Source organism: Heloderma suspectum, chromosome 1, assembly GCF_057233095.1.
Source record: "Heloderma suspectum isolate Gila_16-S chromosome 1, 16-S_ref, whole genome shotgun sequence".
Taxonomy (NCBI): domain Eukaryota; kingdom Metazoa; phylum Chordata; class Lepidosauria; order Squamata; family Helodermatidae; genus Heloderma; species Heloderma suspectum.
In genome coordinates, this window is record NC_139458.1 from 278,616,397 (window position 1) to 278,634,311 (window position 17,915).

Here is a 17,915-nt window from a genome sequence, read left to right on the forward strand (position 1 = left end):
AAGACACAGAAGAGCAGAACGTGTTCATGCCTAAACTGATCCCAAACATCTTGTATCTATTGAAATGTGACCAATGCAAACAGCAAGTTATCTTTAGTTCAGGAGGGACCCAGGGGTGAAGCCTAAATTCAGCCCCTGGCACCCTCAGTTAAAAGGTTCTCAGGTCAGGTTAAAAGGACCAGGAAAGCTAGGCCTGAGATCATGGAAAGCTGTTCTCAGCTGGAGTATAGCAATCTCGATGGACCAAATATCAGACTCCATATAAACCAGTTCATATTAAATTGGCATGCGATTAAAGAAATCTTAGGCAATGAATCATATGAGATTTGGTGGTTTAATCAATAAATCAAAGCTGATGTAGTTTATTTATGAGAAACAAAAGTTCTAAATGAAAAAAGGATGCAGGTCACAGAAAGCATCATTTCAGAAGACGTATTTCCCTTCTCTCTCACAGAAGGGAATGCCTCTTCTAAGATGGTGCTTGTCAGCTGCAGTTTTTTAAAAAGTACCTTAATCTGTTGTCTGATTAAGCAGGGACACTTCTCAAATGTTTTAACATTAATCCGGGGTGACTCAGGAGTTCATGGCTGCCATGACAACCATGGGGATGTCCCAACATGTCATTGGCCCAACACATGTAAAAGGATACATGCTAGATTTGGTTTTCTCAACTGGGCAGGAGGATGGTGATCTGAAAGTGGGAAATTAACATCTGTCCCCTTGTCATGGTTGGACCACTTCCTACTAAGGTTTAGACTCTCGGCAGCCTTTCCCCTCTGCAAGGGTGGGGGACGTATTAAAATGGCCCACCCCCAGAGGCTAATGGATTCCGATGGATTCCAGAGATCTCTGGGGGATTTTCCTGCTGGTGTGGCTGGTGCTCCTATTGAAGCCCAGGTCGCTCTGTGAAATGCAGAGATGACTCAGATGGTTGACACGATCACACCCAAGTGCCCTCTCCCCTTTGGTGTACACCCGAGCTGAGGGCAATGAAACAAGAGGGCAGACGGCTAGAATGCAGGTGGAGGAAAACTCATGCTGAATCTGACTGAACACAGGTTAGAGCTCATTATCGAGCCTACTTTGTGGTGGTGAAGGTGGCAAAAAGACAGTTCTTTTCCACCAGCATTGCATCTTTTCAGTGTCGTCCAGTGGAGATTTTCCGAGTGGTTCGTGGCCTGTTACATTCTGGGCCAGGGAGAGAAATGATGGAACCTTCAGTAGCATGCTGTGACAAGTTTGCACAGCACTTTGAAGGTAAAGTCACTCACATTCATCATGAATTGGACACCACAATTAATGCAGTTCCATTAGTAGAGGCGTCCAGAGCACTGTCTGGTCCAGTTTTATTGGATGAGCTTCAGTTACTGAGGCCTGAGGAGGCTGACAAGGTGCTTGGCCAAGTCTGGTCGGCCACCTATGTGCTTGACCTTTGCTCTTCATGGCTTATTACATCAAGCAAGGAGGGGATGTCTGCTGGATCCAAGAGGTTGTGAATTCCTCCTTGAGAGAAGGAGTAGTGCTGGACTCTTTACAAGAGGCAGTAATCAGGCCACTCCTAAAAAAGCTTAACCTGGACCCAGAGGATGTTAACCAGTGGCCAACATCCCCTTCCTGGGCAAGGTGCTTGAGTGGGTGGTTGCAGGACAACTCCAGGCACTCTTGAATGAAATGGATTATCTAGATCCATTTCAATCAGGCTTCAGGCCTGGTTTTGGAATAGAAACTACCTTGGTCGCCCTGTGGGATGACCTTTGCCAGGAGAGGGACAGTGGGAGTGTGACCCTGTTGATTCTCCTGGACCTCTCAAAGGCTTTCGATACCATTGACCATGGTATCCTTCTGGATAGGTTGTCTGGGTTAGGAGTTGGAGGCAGTGCACTGCAGTGGTTCTGCTCCTACTTGGATGGCCGATTCCAGAAGGTGGCACTGGGGGATTATTGCTCTGTGCCTTAGCAATTATGCCACAGGGCTCTATTTTATCCTCCATGCTGTTCAACATCTACATGAAACTGCTGGGGGAGGTTATCTGGAGGCGTGGGCTGAGGTGCTATCAATATGAGGATGACACCCAGCTCTACCTCTCTTTTTCATCAAACTCAGGTGAGGCAGTGGCTATTCTGAATCAGTGCCTGGGCACGGTAATGGACTGTATCAGGGCAAGTAAACTGAAACTCAATCCAGACAAGACGGAGGTACTGTTAGTGGGTGGTTCATGTGCCCTGCTAAGTGATGTTCAACTTGTGCTGGAGGAGGTTGCACGCCCCTTGAAGGATCAGGTTCTTAGTTTGGGGGTGCTCTTGGATCCAGAACTGTCTCTTGAGGCACAGGTGAACTCAGTGGCATGGAGCACCTTTTATCAGCTTAGGCTGATATGCCAACTATGCCCTTATCTGGACAGAGATAGCCTAGCTACAGTTATTCATGGTCTGATAACCTCTCATCTGGATTACTGCAATGCGTTATACATGGGGTTGCCTTTGAAAACTCTCCGGAAACTTCAGCTAGTCCAAAATAAGGCAGCAAGACTGTTAACAGGGACAGGCCGATAAGATCACGTTACACCAGTACTTTTCCAGCTGCACTGGCTGCCAGTCCATTTCTGGGCCGATTTCAAAGTGCTGGTATTAACATTCAAAGGCCTAAACGGCTTGGGGCCAGGTTATCTGAAGGATTGTCTCTTCCCATATGTGCCTGCCAGGACCCTAAGATCATCCTCAGGGGTCCTTCTCTGGGACCCCCCGCCAAAGAAAGTGAGGTGGGAGGAGGATCTTTTCTGCTGTAGCCTCCTGGCTGTGGAATGAGCTCCATAGAGAGGTTCACCTGTGCCTACGTTGTTCTCCTTGTGGCTCCAGGTGAAGACCTTTTCATTCTCCCAATATTTTAGCATTTTAGCTTCTTAATCTTTTAGCTCTGGTGTTTTAAATCTTTATTTTAAAATCTCTGCATTACCGCTAAGTTTTATTCTGATTGTATTGTTATACTGTGGTTTTAAGCTTTTATATTTTATATTGTTTTATGTTGCACCCTGTGGTTTTAATCTTTGCGAACTTTCTGCGAAGCAGAAAGCTTCGGCTATTGGGCAATAGAGAAATTAATTAAATAAACAAACAAACAAATAATTCAACCAATTAATTGACTAAACATTGCGGCCCTAATTCAAGATGCATGGGATAAACTTTGCTGTGTGACATGACAGGCCTTACAGTGAGTACCAATTACTATGTAAGTTCAAGTGGTTCAGATTATTGCTTCCCTTCATTGAGGTGAGGAAAAACTAATCTGTTCTCAACAGCAGGAGTGAGCAGCAAAAAGATCAGGATCTATTGATAGATCTCTGGGTGGTTTGCAGTAGATCAGCAAGTCTTTCTAACTCCCAATAGTTTAACAATAGCAAGTAAAAAGAATTCCTTGCCTTGTGTCAGTCCCAGACTCCATATTCCTCAACTGTAAAGTAGCTCTGTTTAACTAGGTCTTTGTGCAGCTCTGCTGGCCAATTTTAGGGATCTTAGAATACCTGATCTACAGTAACTCAAATGTAGATTTGAGAATGCAGGTCATCCCAATCTACTGCTCATGTGTTGCAGGAGACAATTTGTTCTATTCCCTTGACCAGTATTTTGTGTCTAGTTCCTCTGCCCTTCCACTCTCCAGCCATTATTTTGCACTTGGATCTCGTTAGTGGATGCCAGGGTTCTAGTAAAAAACAAAGTAGACCCCACAAATGTGAAGTCTGCCCACCTCTGTTCAACAGCATATTTAAAAACAAGCCAATATCCAGGCTAAATTCTACCCTTTTGTATATTGCAAAAAATTGTGCCACAAATATCACTGGAGGGTTGGGAAGCTTAAATAAATACATACTTACATTGTCTCCTTTTACATTCCTCCCCTCCACCCTCCAACATATCTCCAGGTTAATGCCTGCTAGACTGTTCCTCTTACCAGTACCAGTCTTTAAGTGGTCCCAGCTAGGTTTCCGAAGGAATATTTCACAGAGATGAATGAGGAAAAAAATAAATGAATATCCATGCTGCAGCTTTTGTTTGCCTGAAGACAATCCCCTACTAGGCTGGCTCACCAGGACAAAGTACATTGATTTATGTAAGGAAGGCCAGTGGCCCAAATGAAAAACAAAACTAGAAGCTTAAAACCCTTCAGAAAAAGCAAGGAGCTCCATCGAGGCTCTTGAAGTTCGGAATACACCATTCTGATTTTCCTTTGAGTTTTTTTCTGGTAATGCCTATAGGCTACATATTTACTCAATGGAAAGAATCCACAATCTAACATTCCTCCTGAAAACAGAAACAAAGCTCTACATTTCATGAAATAAAAACTAGGAAAACGTCTAAGAAGCAACACAGAGAATACATTAAATGTCTGTAATAATCTATGCATGACTATAAAATATAAAAGGCTTCCTTCAGAAAATGAGTCTTGCCCAAACAGGAAGAATTCAATGGAGCCCAAATTCTGGCAAAACATTAAGTAGACAAGGCAAATGAAAAAAAAAAAAAAAAGAATTTGAAGGGAATATTGGTAAAAACATCAATTCCAGGTCTCTTAGATGACATTGGTTTTATTATCCATTTCAATCCAATTTTAGGTCGTGCTTTGGGGCAGAAACTGCCTTTGCAATTCTGTGAGATGACCTTTGCTGAGGGAGACACAGGAGTAGCGCAGCCCTCTTGGTTCTCTTGGACCTCTCAGCATCTTTCGATACTATCAACCACGGTATCCTTCTGGATTGGCTGTCTGAGTTGGGAGCACCATTTTACAGTGCTTCCATTCCTACCTGGATGGCCATTTCCAGAAGGTGGTGCTGGGGGATTATTGCTCTCTTCTGTGGCAATTCCAGGTTTAATTCTATCTGCCATACTTTTTAAGACCCACATGAAACCGCTGGGCAAGGTTATCTGGGAATGTAGGTGGAGATGTCACCAATATGCAGAAGACACCCAGCTTTACCTCTCCTTTTCATCTCACCCACGTGAGGCAGTGGATGTCCTGAGCAGGCTAATGGATTGGATGAGGCCCAATAAACTGAAGCTCTTGTCTGAAGATGGAGGTACTGTTAGTGGGTGGTCCATCTGCCCAGTTGAGTGGTGTTCAACATGTACTGGATGGGGTTGTACTGCCCCTGAAGGATCAAGTATACAGTTTGGGGATATTCCTGGATCCATCATTGTCACTTGAGGCACAAGTGGCCTCAGTGGCTAGGAGCATCTTTTATCAGTTTAGGCTGCTATACCAGCTGCAACCCTACCTGGAGAGATAGCTTGGCAATAGTTATCCATTCCTTGGTAACCTCCTGGTTGGATTAGTACAATGCATTGTTCATAGGGCTACCTTTGAAAATGATTTATAAATGTCAGTGAGTCTAAAATAGAGCTGCTTGGTTACTAACTGGGACTGGTCAACATGAACGTGTCATGCCAGTGCTTAGAAGTTGCACTGACTTTTTAGTCTGTTACTGGACAAAACTCAAAATGTTGGTGTTGACCTTTAAAGCCCTTAATGGCTTACGACCAGAGTATCTAAAGCAGGAGTCCCCAACCTTTTTGGATCCGTGGACACATCCGTGGACACATTTGGGAATTTGAGAAACTGCTGTGGGCTCCACCACAAAATGGCTCCCATGGAAGATGTGGCTTGTCACATAATGACTGCAGTGGGGGCCTGGCTAGTCAAGAGATGGTGGTGTGAGAAAAACAGTGAGGCTGGAAGGGAGGGGGAAATGGAAAGAGTTGCTTCCTGGCCCGCCCAGTCTTCTTCCGTCCACACAGACCTTTCCCCTTTGCGCGCTCTCTCTCTCCACTCCCAGCCTGTAGCCTTGATATTTCTCTCTCCCAACCCCTTTCCTTGCTCTTTCCCTTCCCTGTCCCTAGCCTTCATCTTTCTTTCCTTTCCTAGCCTTGCTCTTTCTCTCCCATTCACCCCCTTCATCTTGCTGTTTCTCTCCATTCCCAGCCTCCACCGTTGCTATTTTTCTCCCCCTCACCTCTTTGCCTCACTGTTTCTTCCCTGTCTTAGTCTCTAGCCTCGCTCTTTCTCTCCCCTCTACCCCTCTGCCTTGCTTTCTCTTCCTGCCTGCTGAACAGCTGATCAGCAGCAGGTTCAAGAACAGGAAAGAGACCCTGGTACCCTAACATTTTTCAAAATTTTATTGGATTTTTTTTGGAAGGGGGCCAGGAAACCCCTTTTGGAAGGGGTGCCAATGGGGGTGCCTGCAGGAGCCACATTGGGGACCTCCGATCTAAAGAAATGCCTCCTCCCATAAGTAGCTGCCTGGTCATCTATGGAGGCCTTCCTCCTGCTGAATTAAGTTAGGTGAGTGGCTACAACAAAGACAGCCTTCTCAGCTGTGGTGCCCTGCTTAGTTGCCTAGTACCCACACTGTTAAATGTTTAGCACCAGGCAAAGACATTCCTCTTCTCCCAGGCATTTTAGCTGCTTTTAGATAGTTTATATTGTATTTGTATTTCCTGTGCTGATATTATTTATTGTGTACTATGATTTTCTTTTTTTAGTATTATGTAATCAGCTGAGAGAACTTTTGTTATTGTGAGGACTACAAACATAAGAAATAAATAAATCAACAATAAATATTCCTATAAAGACTTCAGAAGAAGGAAACTGGCCAGGGAGATGGTTGGACCATTACAGACCAAAAAAGTAGAAGCAGTGCTAAAGGAGGATAGAGAAATTGCAGAGAAGTTGAATGAATTGAAATGAATACTTTGCATCTATATTTCTTGTGGAAGATGTAGGACTGATACCTTGCCTTAACTGATTTTTTTCAGGGTGCCTGAAGAATCAGATCAAATAGAAGTGACAAGAGATGAAGTTCTAGAACCTATAGACAAGTTAAAAAAATTAGCAAATCACCAGGTCCCAAAGGCATTCACCCAAGAATACGTCAACAAGAAACTTATTTTCAATTCTTACAATATTATGTCTAATATTGGCCTCTGCTCCAGAGGACTGCAAAGTAGACAATGTAATGTCAAATTTAAAAAAGGGATCCACAGGGAAACCCAGAAATTATAAGCCAGTTAGCTTTATATCTGATAGGGTAAACTGGCAGAAAGCATAATTAAAGCATACAGAAGAACAGGTTTTCTGGAGGAAGGATCAGTATGCCTTTTGCAAAAAAAGTCCTGCCTCACTAACTTTTTGGAGTTCTTTGATAGTGTCAATAACTATGTGGAAAGGGGTGACCTGGTTGATATTGTATGCTTGGACTTCCAATAAGCTTTGGACAAAGACTCTAACCAAAGGTTTCTGAGTTAACATAGCACTCATGGGATAAGAGAATGTAATTCATAATCCTTGTATTAGTGATGTTTTAAAACAGCAAGAAGCAGAGAGTAAATGGGCAGTTCTCACAACAGAGGATGTAAGGCTGGGCCTCCTAAGTATCTGTATTGGGATTAGTGTTATTTAACTTGTTCATTAACTGATGTGTAGTTAGAGGACAGTGAAGTGCACAAATGTTTAGGTAAATAATTATTTAGGATAGTGAATACCCAAGCAGCCTATGAAGAGCTCCAAAAGGATTTCTCTAAACAGGGTAAATGGTTGTCAAAATGGCAAATGAATTAAATGTAAGTAAGAATAAAGTATTGCATATTGCAAAAAAAAGAGAGAAGAAATCTTAACTTTACACAGATGGAATTTGAACTAGTGGTGACTAACCAGAATTGAGATTTGGGAGGTCTGGGGAGCTCAATGAAAACTTCAACTCAGTTTCAGTAATTGTGAAAAAAGGCAAATTCCATGTTAGGGATAGTTAGGAAACGGATAAAAAAAATAAAATGGCTAGAATTGTGATGCCCTTATACAAATCGATGGTGTGGCTACATGTGAAATGTGTGTATAGTTCTGGCTGCCTATTCCATAATAATGCAGAATGAAAGTGTAAGGTCAGGAAACAAGCATTCACATGGCTAACCTCTTTGGGCTGTATGTTACTGTAAAAAATTTAGGAACAAAAAGCACAACACAATCTCAGTTAGGCACGTTTAAATTTCACTGATTTCAGTAAATGAGCATTCCATGTGCTTAACTCTACCCAGCTGAAGTCAATGGAACTTAAAAGTACTTAACTTTGATTGAATTATCAAAATAAACCCTAACACTTTGTTTAGTTAGAGACAGAATGCTTTCAGGAAGCCAATGCAGTAGTCCTACTCCTTTTTCAAGTAACATGACAGCTGGCAATGAAGATGATTGTAAATCAGCATCAATTTGTAACGGGAGGGGGAGGTTTCCTGATTGCCAGTGAATACTGTATAACATACCTGTACATACCTGTGCCAGTAATCACAGCAGACTGCAGAGCTAGGCCTTGGACAGCCACTGAGTGAGAGCTAAGAGCCAGAAACTAGGAGTCTGCAGTCACAAGTCAGGTGTTAGACAAAGAGGATACTGCTGTTGCCTAGGCAACTTATCAATGGCCTGCCTGGACTGGAAGGGTCATTCTGGGTCCTAGTAACACGTCAGAGTTCAATGAGCACTGCAACCTGTAGCCCAGGTAATTCATCACACACAGCAGCAGCACAAAAATCCATAGCTTCCTAGTTCTAAAGCTGGTAGCTTTTGACACTGACTGTTAGTGATGCTGGGACTTGGCATCCGAGGCTGGGATCAAGTCAAGTGAGTTACCGCAGGATGATGTGTGCTCAGACCACAGAACCCTCTTCAAACACAGAAACAAACAGAGGCATGCAGCATCAGCCCCAGCAAGTGACCAGTTAGCATGATGCCTCTGGATTGGCCAAGCCATAAATATGAGGAGCCTGGACTTTCGGCTAACAGAATCTTCCATTCCCTTTAGGCATTCTAGCATTCCTCACTTCCAGTTCAAGCCACTGATTTCAAGGTCCCTGTGCTGGAAATTACACATGATCACTCAAGGTCCAGATTCAGATCCATTTAGTTATCCATGAGCCCAGCCTAGCTCAGACGCTGACGGTGCCTGAGTATCTTGTCATTGTTCTATTCCATCAAAAGTTTAACTAAAAACGAAGACCCTTTTGCCATTTCAAGCGTGATCTTGAAATCAGGAACTCATGTGAAAACAAGGGAGGATTATCCCCAATCATACTTTTGTCTCTGGATTTTAGTAAGTCTGCAGAGAAAGATGGTTAACCCAGCAAGACTGGACAAGAGGAGCTCCTTTTTAGGCCTACCTTCTGTGTTCTGGTATTATTGCATCATACCTGCATGTATTAACTGCTCAATAGATGGCTGAAGCTTGATGTTTGATCTAGCCACTCTGTATAAAGAGAGCAAAGCTACAGATGCTTAAGTGTTGAGTTGGCAGTCTAGAAAAACGTTTACCTTTGTGCAGATTGTTTTCATAGTATGCAGTCTATCAAGTGACTCCTGAGGATTTCCTAGGTACTGTTGAAGTTCAGCATGCAAAATCCGCATGGAAAAAGGAACCATGGATCCTAGAAAGATAATGGACACATATGGATTACTCTTACTGCAAATATGGGATCTGCATTTACCCAAGAGGCTGATCCAGATTTAAGCTGAATCAACAGGGCCGGTGGAAGTGGACTTCCCTGCCACCTCCTCCTTACTGCAAGCCCTCCAGACCCCTGAAAATGTTACATAAAGCCAGGAGACCCTGATGAATTGGGTGAGCTGTGGTGTGGGTGGGAGGGGGCACCCCCAAAAAATCAGGCAGAGGGACCTTCTGTGAGAAAAGCCCTTCCTCTTGTGGAAGACAGATCCTACATCCAACCTAAATTAAAATTTTATGTCTTCAGAGACAAATTAAATACAGGTATGATACACAACTTAGTGAGATCAAACTACAGATTTCTAGACAGCTCTCTCTCTCTCTCTCTCACTAATACACACACCACCACGTCATCGCCCCTGTTTATCACTGCAGTTAATTAATTATTTGCCTAAGATCTGTCCCCCAAATTTCAAAACAGATGATACAAAGAAGTGATGAGCAAGTGAAATCAGGCTAGTATGTAGCCATGATCTCCCTTTTATTGCAGAACTATAAGTGCAATACAAATCCTAATCAGGCTAGTGTTATGCACCTGTATTTCTTTTGTGTTTGAATGCATACCAACAACTGTTTTCAAGTTCTACCTATACGGAACTCTGGTTTCCAGCTCTTTTACTCAAAAACCTCACTTGCACAACATGGTGCAGCTTGTTGTAGGTTATTTACTTTGCATAATCAAGCCCCACTCGGGGGTTGTTGTGTCGAGCGAACATGGTGAGCATGGGCTACATGAGGCTGAAGCAATCCTCACATAACCCATGGTCTCGCAAACACCACAATCCCACTTTGGGTTAAATAACCATGATTCATTAACTGCTTTAAGTCTGCAAGAGTCATCAGAGGTCAGCAAATCTATTCCTTTGTGTGTGTGTGGAAACCATTGTTCCCTGTACTTCAAATACCATTGATAGAGATCTACACTTATTTTTAACGTGTTTTAATTATATTTTGCATAATTGTGTTGAGAAATATGTCAGATGTTAACATGCTGGGGGACTACCATATCCATAAATGCACACCTGAGATTGGCAAGGGAAAAGGTAGACTTGTATGACAGAAGCATATGTGCGACAGGGTCATTTCGTGATGAGACAGAGAAGGGCTGAACACACTCTGCATCATAGAGATAAACGTGATTCAAGACTACTATTTTCTGCAAAGGGTTACAGGTAACCCTTTAAATACACCTTACCATGGAAGATGGGGTGGGGAGCCTAGTTAATAACACAGAATTGCCTGTCAGCCCAGGGTTACTCTGAAATGACTTCTTAACCACTGGAAATTCAGAGTGTGAGGCTCTCTTCTGGATCTTTATAACTGTCCATTTTCCTGCCATTTGTGGCTTTGACTCCCAAACCACACTTTTTTTTGCCTTACTACATTCCTGCTACTCACGATCTCCCTTTCTCAGACAGCTACTGAATAAAAAAGCTTCACTCCACAGAAAGATGGGTATTCACCAAGCCACAGAGAAAAATATGACTTTGCTAGCTCCGAGTCTGGTTATTAAGCAAAGTTAATGATCCTACATGCTGCTGCATGGAAGGCCAACTCATTAGTACAGAGGTTAGCAAGCCATGGAAATCCATAACCTCGTGCAAAGACGTAATACCAGAGCTAACCCCATAGCTTCATTTTAAAATGGTGAATAAAGTTGCCAGCCAACCTGCACTGAAGTAAATTTCTTACAAAGTGGATTATTACGTGGCTCAATTCAGGGTTTTGGGGGGCGGGCGGGAGGGGGAGCTCCGTCTCTATTGCTCTATTACACCAGAACTCCTGGTTGGCAAAGAAATGGTAGAAACATATATTAAGGATAGCAGGCCAACATCTGAGCTCTGCTGGGTTCAGAGCTTGGGAGTTTGAAAGTGTTTTCAGAAGGCTAACAGTCACGGGTGCAACTTATTGGGAGGAAGACATGGCTTTGGAAGAGATGGGACTTCTCTCCCCCATTCCCCAACTGCATTCAAACTAAGCAAAATTACTACCAAGACTCTCAGTAGTTTTACAAAACACAGTTTAAGTTCAGAAAATGTTTCTTTGCCTTGTTTATCATAATTTTGCTCAAATATTTCATTTTGTTAGTTGCACTCTAGGAGAGAAAAAAAAGACTTCCATGTATATGAAAATACAGTACTAACAAGCGAGGACTCACTTAATGCTATGGCAGGGTATTTGAGCACAGATATGTAACTTGAGGTCAATCAGATCAGTAAATTTTCTTTTAGAATGAGAGAAACACACACAAAGATTGACATTAATAATGTATTTCTCCACTGGTGCCCTAGGACAGAAAGAGGCAACATGTATATCCCTGGCTGCATTTGGCCCTCCAATGCCCCCCTCCTCAGTTCTTATTAGCCATCGATGTAGCTTCCCCAAGAGCTCCACTTTCGAGACTGAGGAAGATAAGGAGGAGGAAAGGGCTTGAGTAAGAGTTAAATTGTTCTTATGGTATTTTGCTGCTGATGCTTTTGCCGTTTTTATTGGTTTTACTAATTCTATTCTTGTATGGATTTTAATCAGTTTTATTTCTTGTATGGATTTTAAAATTCTGTTGTAAGCTGCCTTGGGAACCAAGGTTCAGATGTGGGATAAACATACACCTAAAAACAAACAAACAAATGGACTGTGACCCATGGGATATAATGGTGCTTACTCTGAGCACCTAGCATAATCACCTCACTTTTGGCCAAGATTTGATATTCTTCTGACTGCCTTGCCAAATTTATCACTGATAAACAATTCTCTCAGTTGTCTCATTTTAATTAAAGTTATCAAAGCAGATATCATATAGTCACAGCTGTCCCTGTGCAAACACTTGATACTACTCTGCACAAAAGGAGTTATCTTGTAAGCTGAATTTCAATGGAAAGGTACAATATGTTATTTTTAAAAGAACCTATTTTATACTGAAAATCCAACCCTACCCAACATCAAAAACAAAATAAAGCAAACAAGCGCAAGATAAAGTTATTAAAATGTACGTTACAGAATACTGGCTAGTACCCAATTAACCACTTCCACTAACAGAATAGCTTCTGTCAGTTGATCTAGGATGGGACAATTCCCACTCTCCCTGCAGCCTGCTGCGCACCCTTAAATGTGCGCACCCTCCGAGGGGTTGAGGGATCTTCTGGAGCAGACTGGGGGGGGGGGGGTCAAGGGACTGCGGAAATCTCGTTACGTGAGTGGAAGTTGACTCATGCAAGGTCTGATTTCACCCACTAAAATTAAAATCACAAATCCCTGAAAGCATGCACTTAATGTCATACTACTTCTTGTTGAAGAATTGTGTATATTTCAATTTCATATTGAGAGAAGCCTGATATAATCTAATTTATATGCATAATAAAGGAACTAACTAGTCTACTGCACGTAGTTTTGTGATTCTGGAATAATTTTTTAAAACTCAAGAAACATTCTGTCTTTTCAAAAACAAAGTATCTAGCATTCAAAAACTGGCTCTTTCGGACTGAAAGAATCATCATCAACTTTGAACTGCTGCCTCAAAAATATATCAAAGTAGATCTTGGGAGCACAAAAGAGGTAATGACAAGTTGGTGAAAGTCTTTTGAGAAGGGAGATGGTTGTGAATCAAAGTTTGCAAAGTGACCATGTGTGCGCGTGCGCGTGCACGTGCGTATCTATGCACGCGCACACACATCAATCTTGATGGCCGAGAAGGTTTAGGGGTATAAAAGGCTCCTAGAGCTACTCAGTCAAGTTTTACAGAGTGCACTGAGGACTAAAAAGGCAGAAAGACACTTCTGAATTGTCAATGAATGCTCATCAGTTCTGGTGATAAAAAGCAAAAAACAATCAGATGACAGAAGCACAGGAAGTGTTGACTTTGAAGACTTATCAGACTTGAGAGAGTGCTCTATCAGAATTTCAGTTGAAACAATAACATTTGATTTGTTGCTCTATGACACCACCACATTGTTTTTCATCAAAGAATTTTCTTTTAAATTCCTCCTGCTGAGAATTAAGAAGCCAGGCCAAAAGGAGCTAACATGGTCTCCTGCTGAAAGGAAAAATCTACCAAAATGTAGTTTTTCACTGGACCCCAAATAGCAAAGAAATTGAGCCTCTGGACTAAAAAAAAACTGTTTGAGAGTCTTAATCTGAAAATATAAACAAAGGGAGGAAATGAATCCAGGCTACCAATGAGAAAATAAGTACATAAATAAATCATTCAGATAATTCATATGATACCGCCAAAATTTTCCATAAGTACTAGAGAAAGCAGACTAATCCCCCCCTAATAAAAACAAGGGGAAATACTGTATTGTAAACCTAGTTCACAGTCCTTCTATAGATTTCTGAATGTCCTAAGTAATGATAAAACTATGAAAATACAGATTAAAACATATATTTTGGGTTGGAGGCCCAAGTGGCCACAGTGGCTAACCTCTTTGGGCTGTATGTTACTGTAAAAAATTTAGGAACAAAAAGCACAACACAATCTCAGCTTCAGCTGGTTCACCAGCTACAGCCTCTCCTGGACAGGGATAGCTTGACCACTGTGGTATAGGCATTAGTAACCTTAAGACTGGATTACTGCAATGTACTCTATGTGGGGCTGCCCTTAAGGCTGCTTTGGAAGCTGGAGCTAGTGCAGAATATAGCAGCTTGGCTGTTGTTGGGAGCTGCCTCTTTTCAGCATGCAACTCCTTTGCTGAGGGAACTGCATTGGCTGCCTATTTGCTGCCGGGCCAGGTTTAAGGTATCAGTACTAGTGTACAAAGCCCTAAATAACTTTGGACCAGGATATGTGAGAGAGTGCCTCCTTCTTTTCCAAACTGCCTGGTCACTGAAGTCATCAGAGGGCATGTTCCTGGTGGTTCCACATGGACCCATGGCCCAGTTGGAGTCCACCAGGAAAAGAGCCTTCAGTGTGGTGGCCCCCTTCCTGTTGAACTCCCTGCCTTTGGAGGTCAGGCAGGTGCCAATGTTGTGTTCCTTCCGGTGCCTCCTGAAGACATTGTTATTTCGAGAGGCCTTCCTTGCGTGACCAGCCATGGTTTATTACATTCGACCTTACTGGAATTTCTCTTAAAAAAAAATGTTTTAACTGTTTTAACCTGGTGTTTTATTCTTTTACCTTTGTTGTTCATCACTACGAAATCTTCTGATGTGGAGTGGTATATAAATAGTATAAATAAATAAATAAATAAATAAATAAATTCAACCTTATTAAAAAAGCATTACTTTTTAAAAGCAATTAAAAGCTAAGCATGGTACAGAATAGGCAACAAAAGATGTTTGCAATCGTTGATAACTTGCATAAGGACAAATACATAAATATATATCTCTTTCTACAATGAAATATATATAATAAAACGGGCTGAAAATGTGTTCCTTGAGCAACTGCTTAAGTAGGAAGTTGAAACAAACAGGGAAAGAAGCTTGTAACATGAAAGCCTGAATAATGAAGGGTAAAGAGAGGTAAGTTTTACAGCACAGGTATCAAATACTAATAAGGAAAAATTAAAAAACTGGACAGAACCTGACAATTCACGTGAGGCACACCTATGAATCTCCTTCAGTGTGAGAAGCTCTGTCAGATCTAGGTTTATGAGCTATGAAATATCCTTATTGGAAAAAAATCACACTGAGGTTTACATAAACAAGGTGCATTGGTTAGTCACAGCGAACTAGAAAAATTATGCACATCTACCAGTATCTCACAGCAGTAATAACCTATTTTCAAAATAAATTTCTATAGTTCCAGAGGACTAAGCCAAGGAATAGGTTGTTTCTGCATCTTGTATTTAGAACCTTTTAAACACGCTTACTATGAGAAACACTGACAAACAATTGTTTTATGATTATATTATTTTAACTGTTGTAAGCCATCCTGAGTGATGCATATTCGTTGGAAGGGTGTGGCAGAAATTCTTATTTAAAATAAACAAATGCATAGAAGCCTCACTAACACTTCTGAATTGTGTGCTTCTAATGTAATGCTGAAAGGGAAATTTGAATGAGGGAGGTGTGTAGGCTTCAGACATGTAACAGATTATGCATCTTCCTGCACTTTCAGACATTAGAGTGAAAGCACAGAAAGCAGATTTTTTTCTCAAAATGTCTGAAACCAATCTTAATCAGACAGCAAAATATCAGCCATTAAGATGGGTAGGGTGTGTGAGGAAGGTGAGCTGTATACTACAAGGACTTTTAAGCGTTCTATGTAGAGAACCCTTTTGTACTCTCCCTCCCTTCCACTGATCCCTTTCGTGGGAACTGGGCCAACAGTTGATTCACTGCCATTGTATTCCCAAACACAGTACTTTCTTCTTCCTCTTCTCCAGAGGAGTGAGTTACAGAATGATATGAGGGAATGTAAACAAGTCCAAGTGGGGACACCAGTGGCATGGGGGTAAAACCCATTTCCTGCCAGTGATGACCTCAGTCATTAAGAATTATACCTGCTCCTCCCTACAAAGCACCATTCTGAGTGTATCCTCACCATGTTAGAGTGTGATGGAACCTCTTTATATTAGATATCAATTCCATATGTGTGTGTGTGCGCCTGTGCACGCATGTATGTATAGAAAATTCCTCTAATTATGACTGCATTGTTTTTCATCCCTTCCCCCACAACCATCAATTCCTCATTTATCAAAACATGGCAGGAAACTAGTATACTGCAACCCACTACCTTGTGTACCAGTCAGTTCCTCTCTATAGCAGGTAGGGCTCTTTAAGTTCTATCGCGAATAAAAATGTGCATTACTGTAGGTCAGATTTTAACAAAGGGAAAAGTGACAGAGGAGGGGGTTACAGTAAATTTAAAACAGCATCTTGGGAAAGAAATGGGGAAAATACAGCTATTTTTGATTTAAAAAATTGTTTGGCTCAAAAAAAAAAAAAGGATGGCCATCAACATGTATGAAAAACAAAAATGCTACAGTCAAGATGACAATATTTTGTAACTAAAATCCTATGCTTAGAAACAAAGACATGCAAACAAAATGAGATTTCCATGAGCTCAGAAAAAAAAAAGAAAGACTTTCATTTTCCAAATCCTTCTGTTACAGGCCAAGGTCCTACGTAACAGCCCCTGAATGGTCTGGGGAAACAAAACAGGTGCAGACCTGGCCAGTATTCTGGAGGGGACACAACTGGGAGTTCCATGTGTGAGTGTGATATACATATAAAATATTTAGTCTTTAAAAAGGTCCTATGCAAGTCCTACTTCGTATGGAAAATAAAACTCAAGGGACGAAGAGGTGGCAAAGAAACTGAAAATGAGCTGCAGGGAGTGGGGGTAGGGAATCAAGCTGCAAAAGTCCCCCTCTCCCCCTTGCTCCTGCTCTCCTTTGATCCCTATTAAGGGACCAAAGGAGAGCAGGAGCAATAGGGAGAGGGGGACATGAGAAGAAAATAAGAAGTTATCCTACTTAGCACTGATTACCCTGGCAGAGGAAATTGAGAGAAAAATAATCTTAGTAATTCTTTGGACACAGGAGTTTCCTGTGCTATGCCAACTATTGCCAACACTGATGATGCTATGCAGAGAACTAGTTGGGTAACACAAGAAATAGCTGCTGCCTTTTATTTGTTTAACAGAAAGAGAAAGGGGTTGAAAATATAGCCCCACCCCACCCTGGCAAGTCCTCATCATAGAATTCAGGGAGGTTCAACTATAAGGATCTCCAATGTGGAATTCTGAATTCTGAATAGAAGAATAACACTTTCAACAGCAGGTGTGAATGTAGGGTGTTACTGTTTGTGAGGCAGCCACTAGAGGGGGAACACAACACATTCTTCAAGTGTGCCCTGTGTCAACTTGCACACTAAAGGAAGAAGTTTCTGTTCTCTCAACCTTACCTTTCCTCTCCCCCTCATGTCATAATTACTTTACTAAAATACTGTAACACCTACCATTGTTTCAACGTTTTAGAAACATGCAATTTATATATAATAAAAATGGGCAAAAGTAGAAGGCGGTAAAAAAAAAAACTCTTCAAGCAAAAGGGAAACTTTCAAGACCTTGTAACAGATGGAACAGACATAAGACGGGGGATAGCTTTTTCTTTTTCTTTTTTTAAGTCAGGCTTTCTAATGCAACAACACCTGTACAATTTGACAGCTGCCACATCCTAAAAGTTGGCTGGTGCCAATGAGCAACATTTTAAAACAAGGTCCCCAATATATTTTTTTTAAATTGCAGCAAATTCCAACAGAGTAATGGAGGATCTCAGTGACCTGTAAATAGATGACACAATTTTCAGAGAATTTACCCTTTATTTTCTGATTTGCTTCCTAGATCCTGCATACAGGCACTTTCTGAAGCCAAGAAGGACCCCCACACACATCACACACACATTGTTCTCAACTATAGAAGCCCTTTCTTTGGTGAAATGGA

The 17,915-nt window shown here is 41.7% G+C and overlaps 1 protein-coding gene and 1 long non-coding RNA gene across 8 annotated transcripts in view; one reads left to right on the top strand and one right to left on the bottom strand.

The window, feature by feature from the left end:
* Window positions 1-17,915, bottom strand: part of TRAPPC12 (trafficking protein particle complex subunit 12) — a 73,947-nt gene that overhangs the window by 23,821 nt on the left and 32,211 nt on the right. For all 7 annotated transcript variants that reach the window (XM_084826716.1, XM_084826718.1, XM_084826717.1 and 4 more), the window contains one exon: window positions 9,346-9,458. In XM_084826716.1, coding sequence (XP_084682842.1) covers window positions 9,346-9,458 — 113 coding nt within the window. The remainder of the gene's footprint in view (window positions 1-9,345; window positions 9,459-17,915) is intronic.
* Window positions 1-17,915, top strand: part of LOC146359155 (uncharacterized) — a 45,022-nt gene that overhangs the window by 16,207 nt on the left and 10,900 nt on the right. The window lies entirely within an intron of this gene.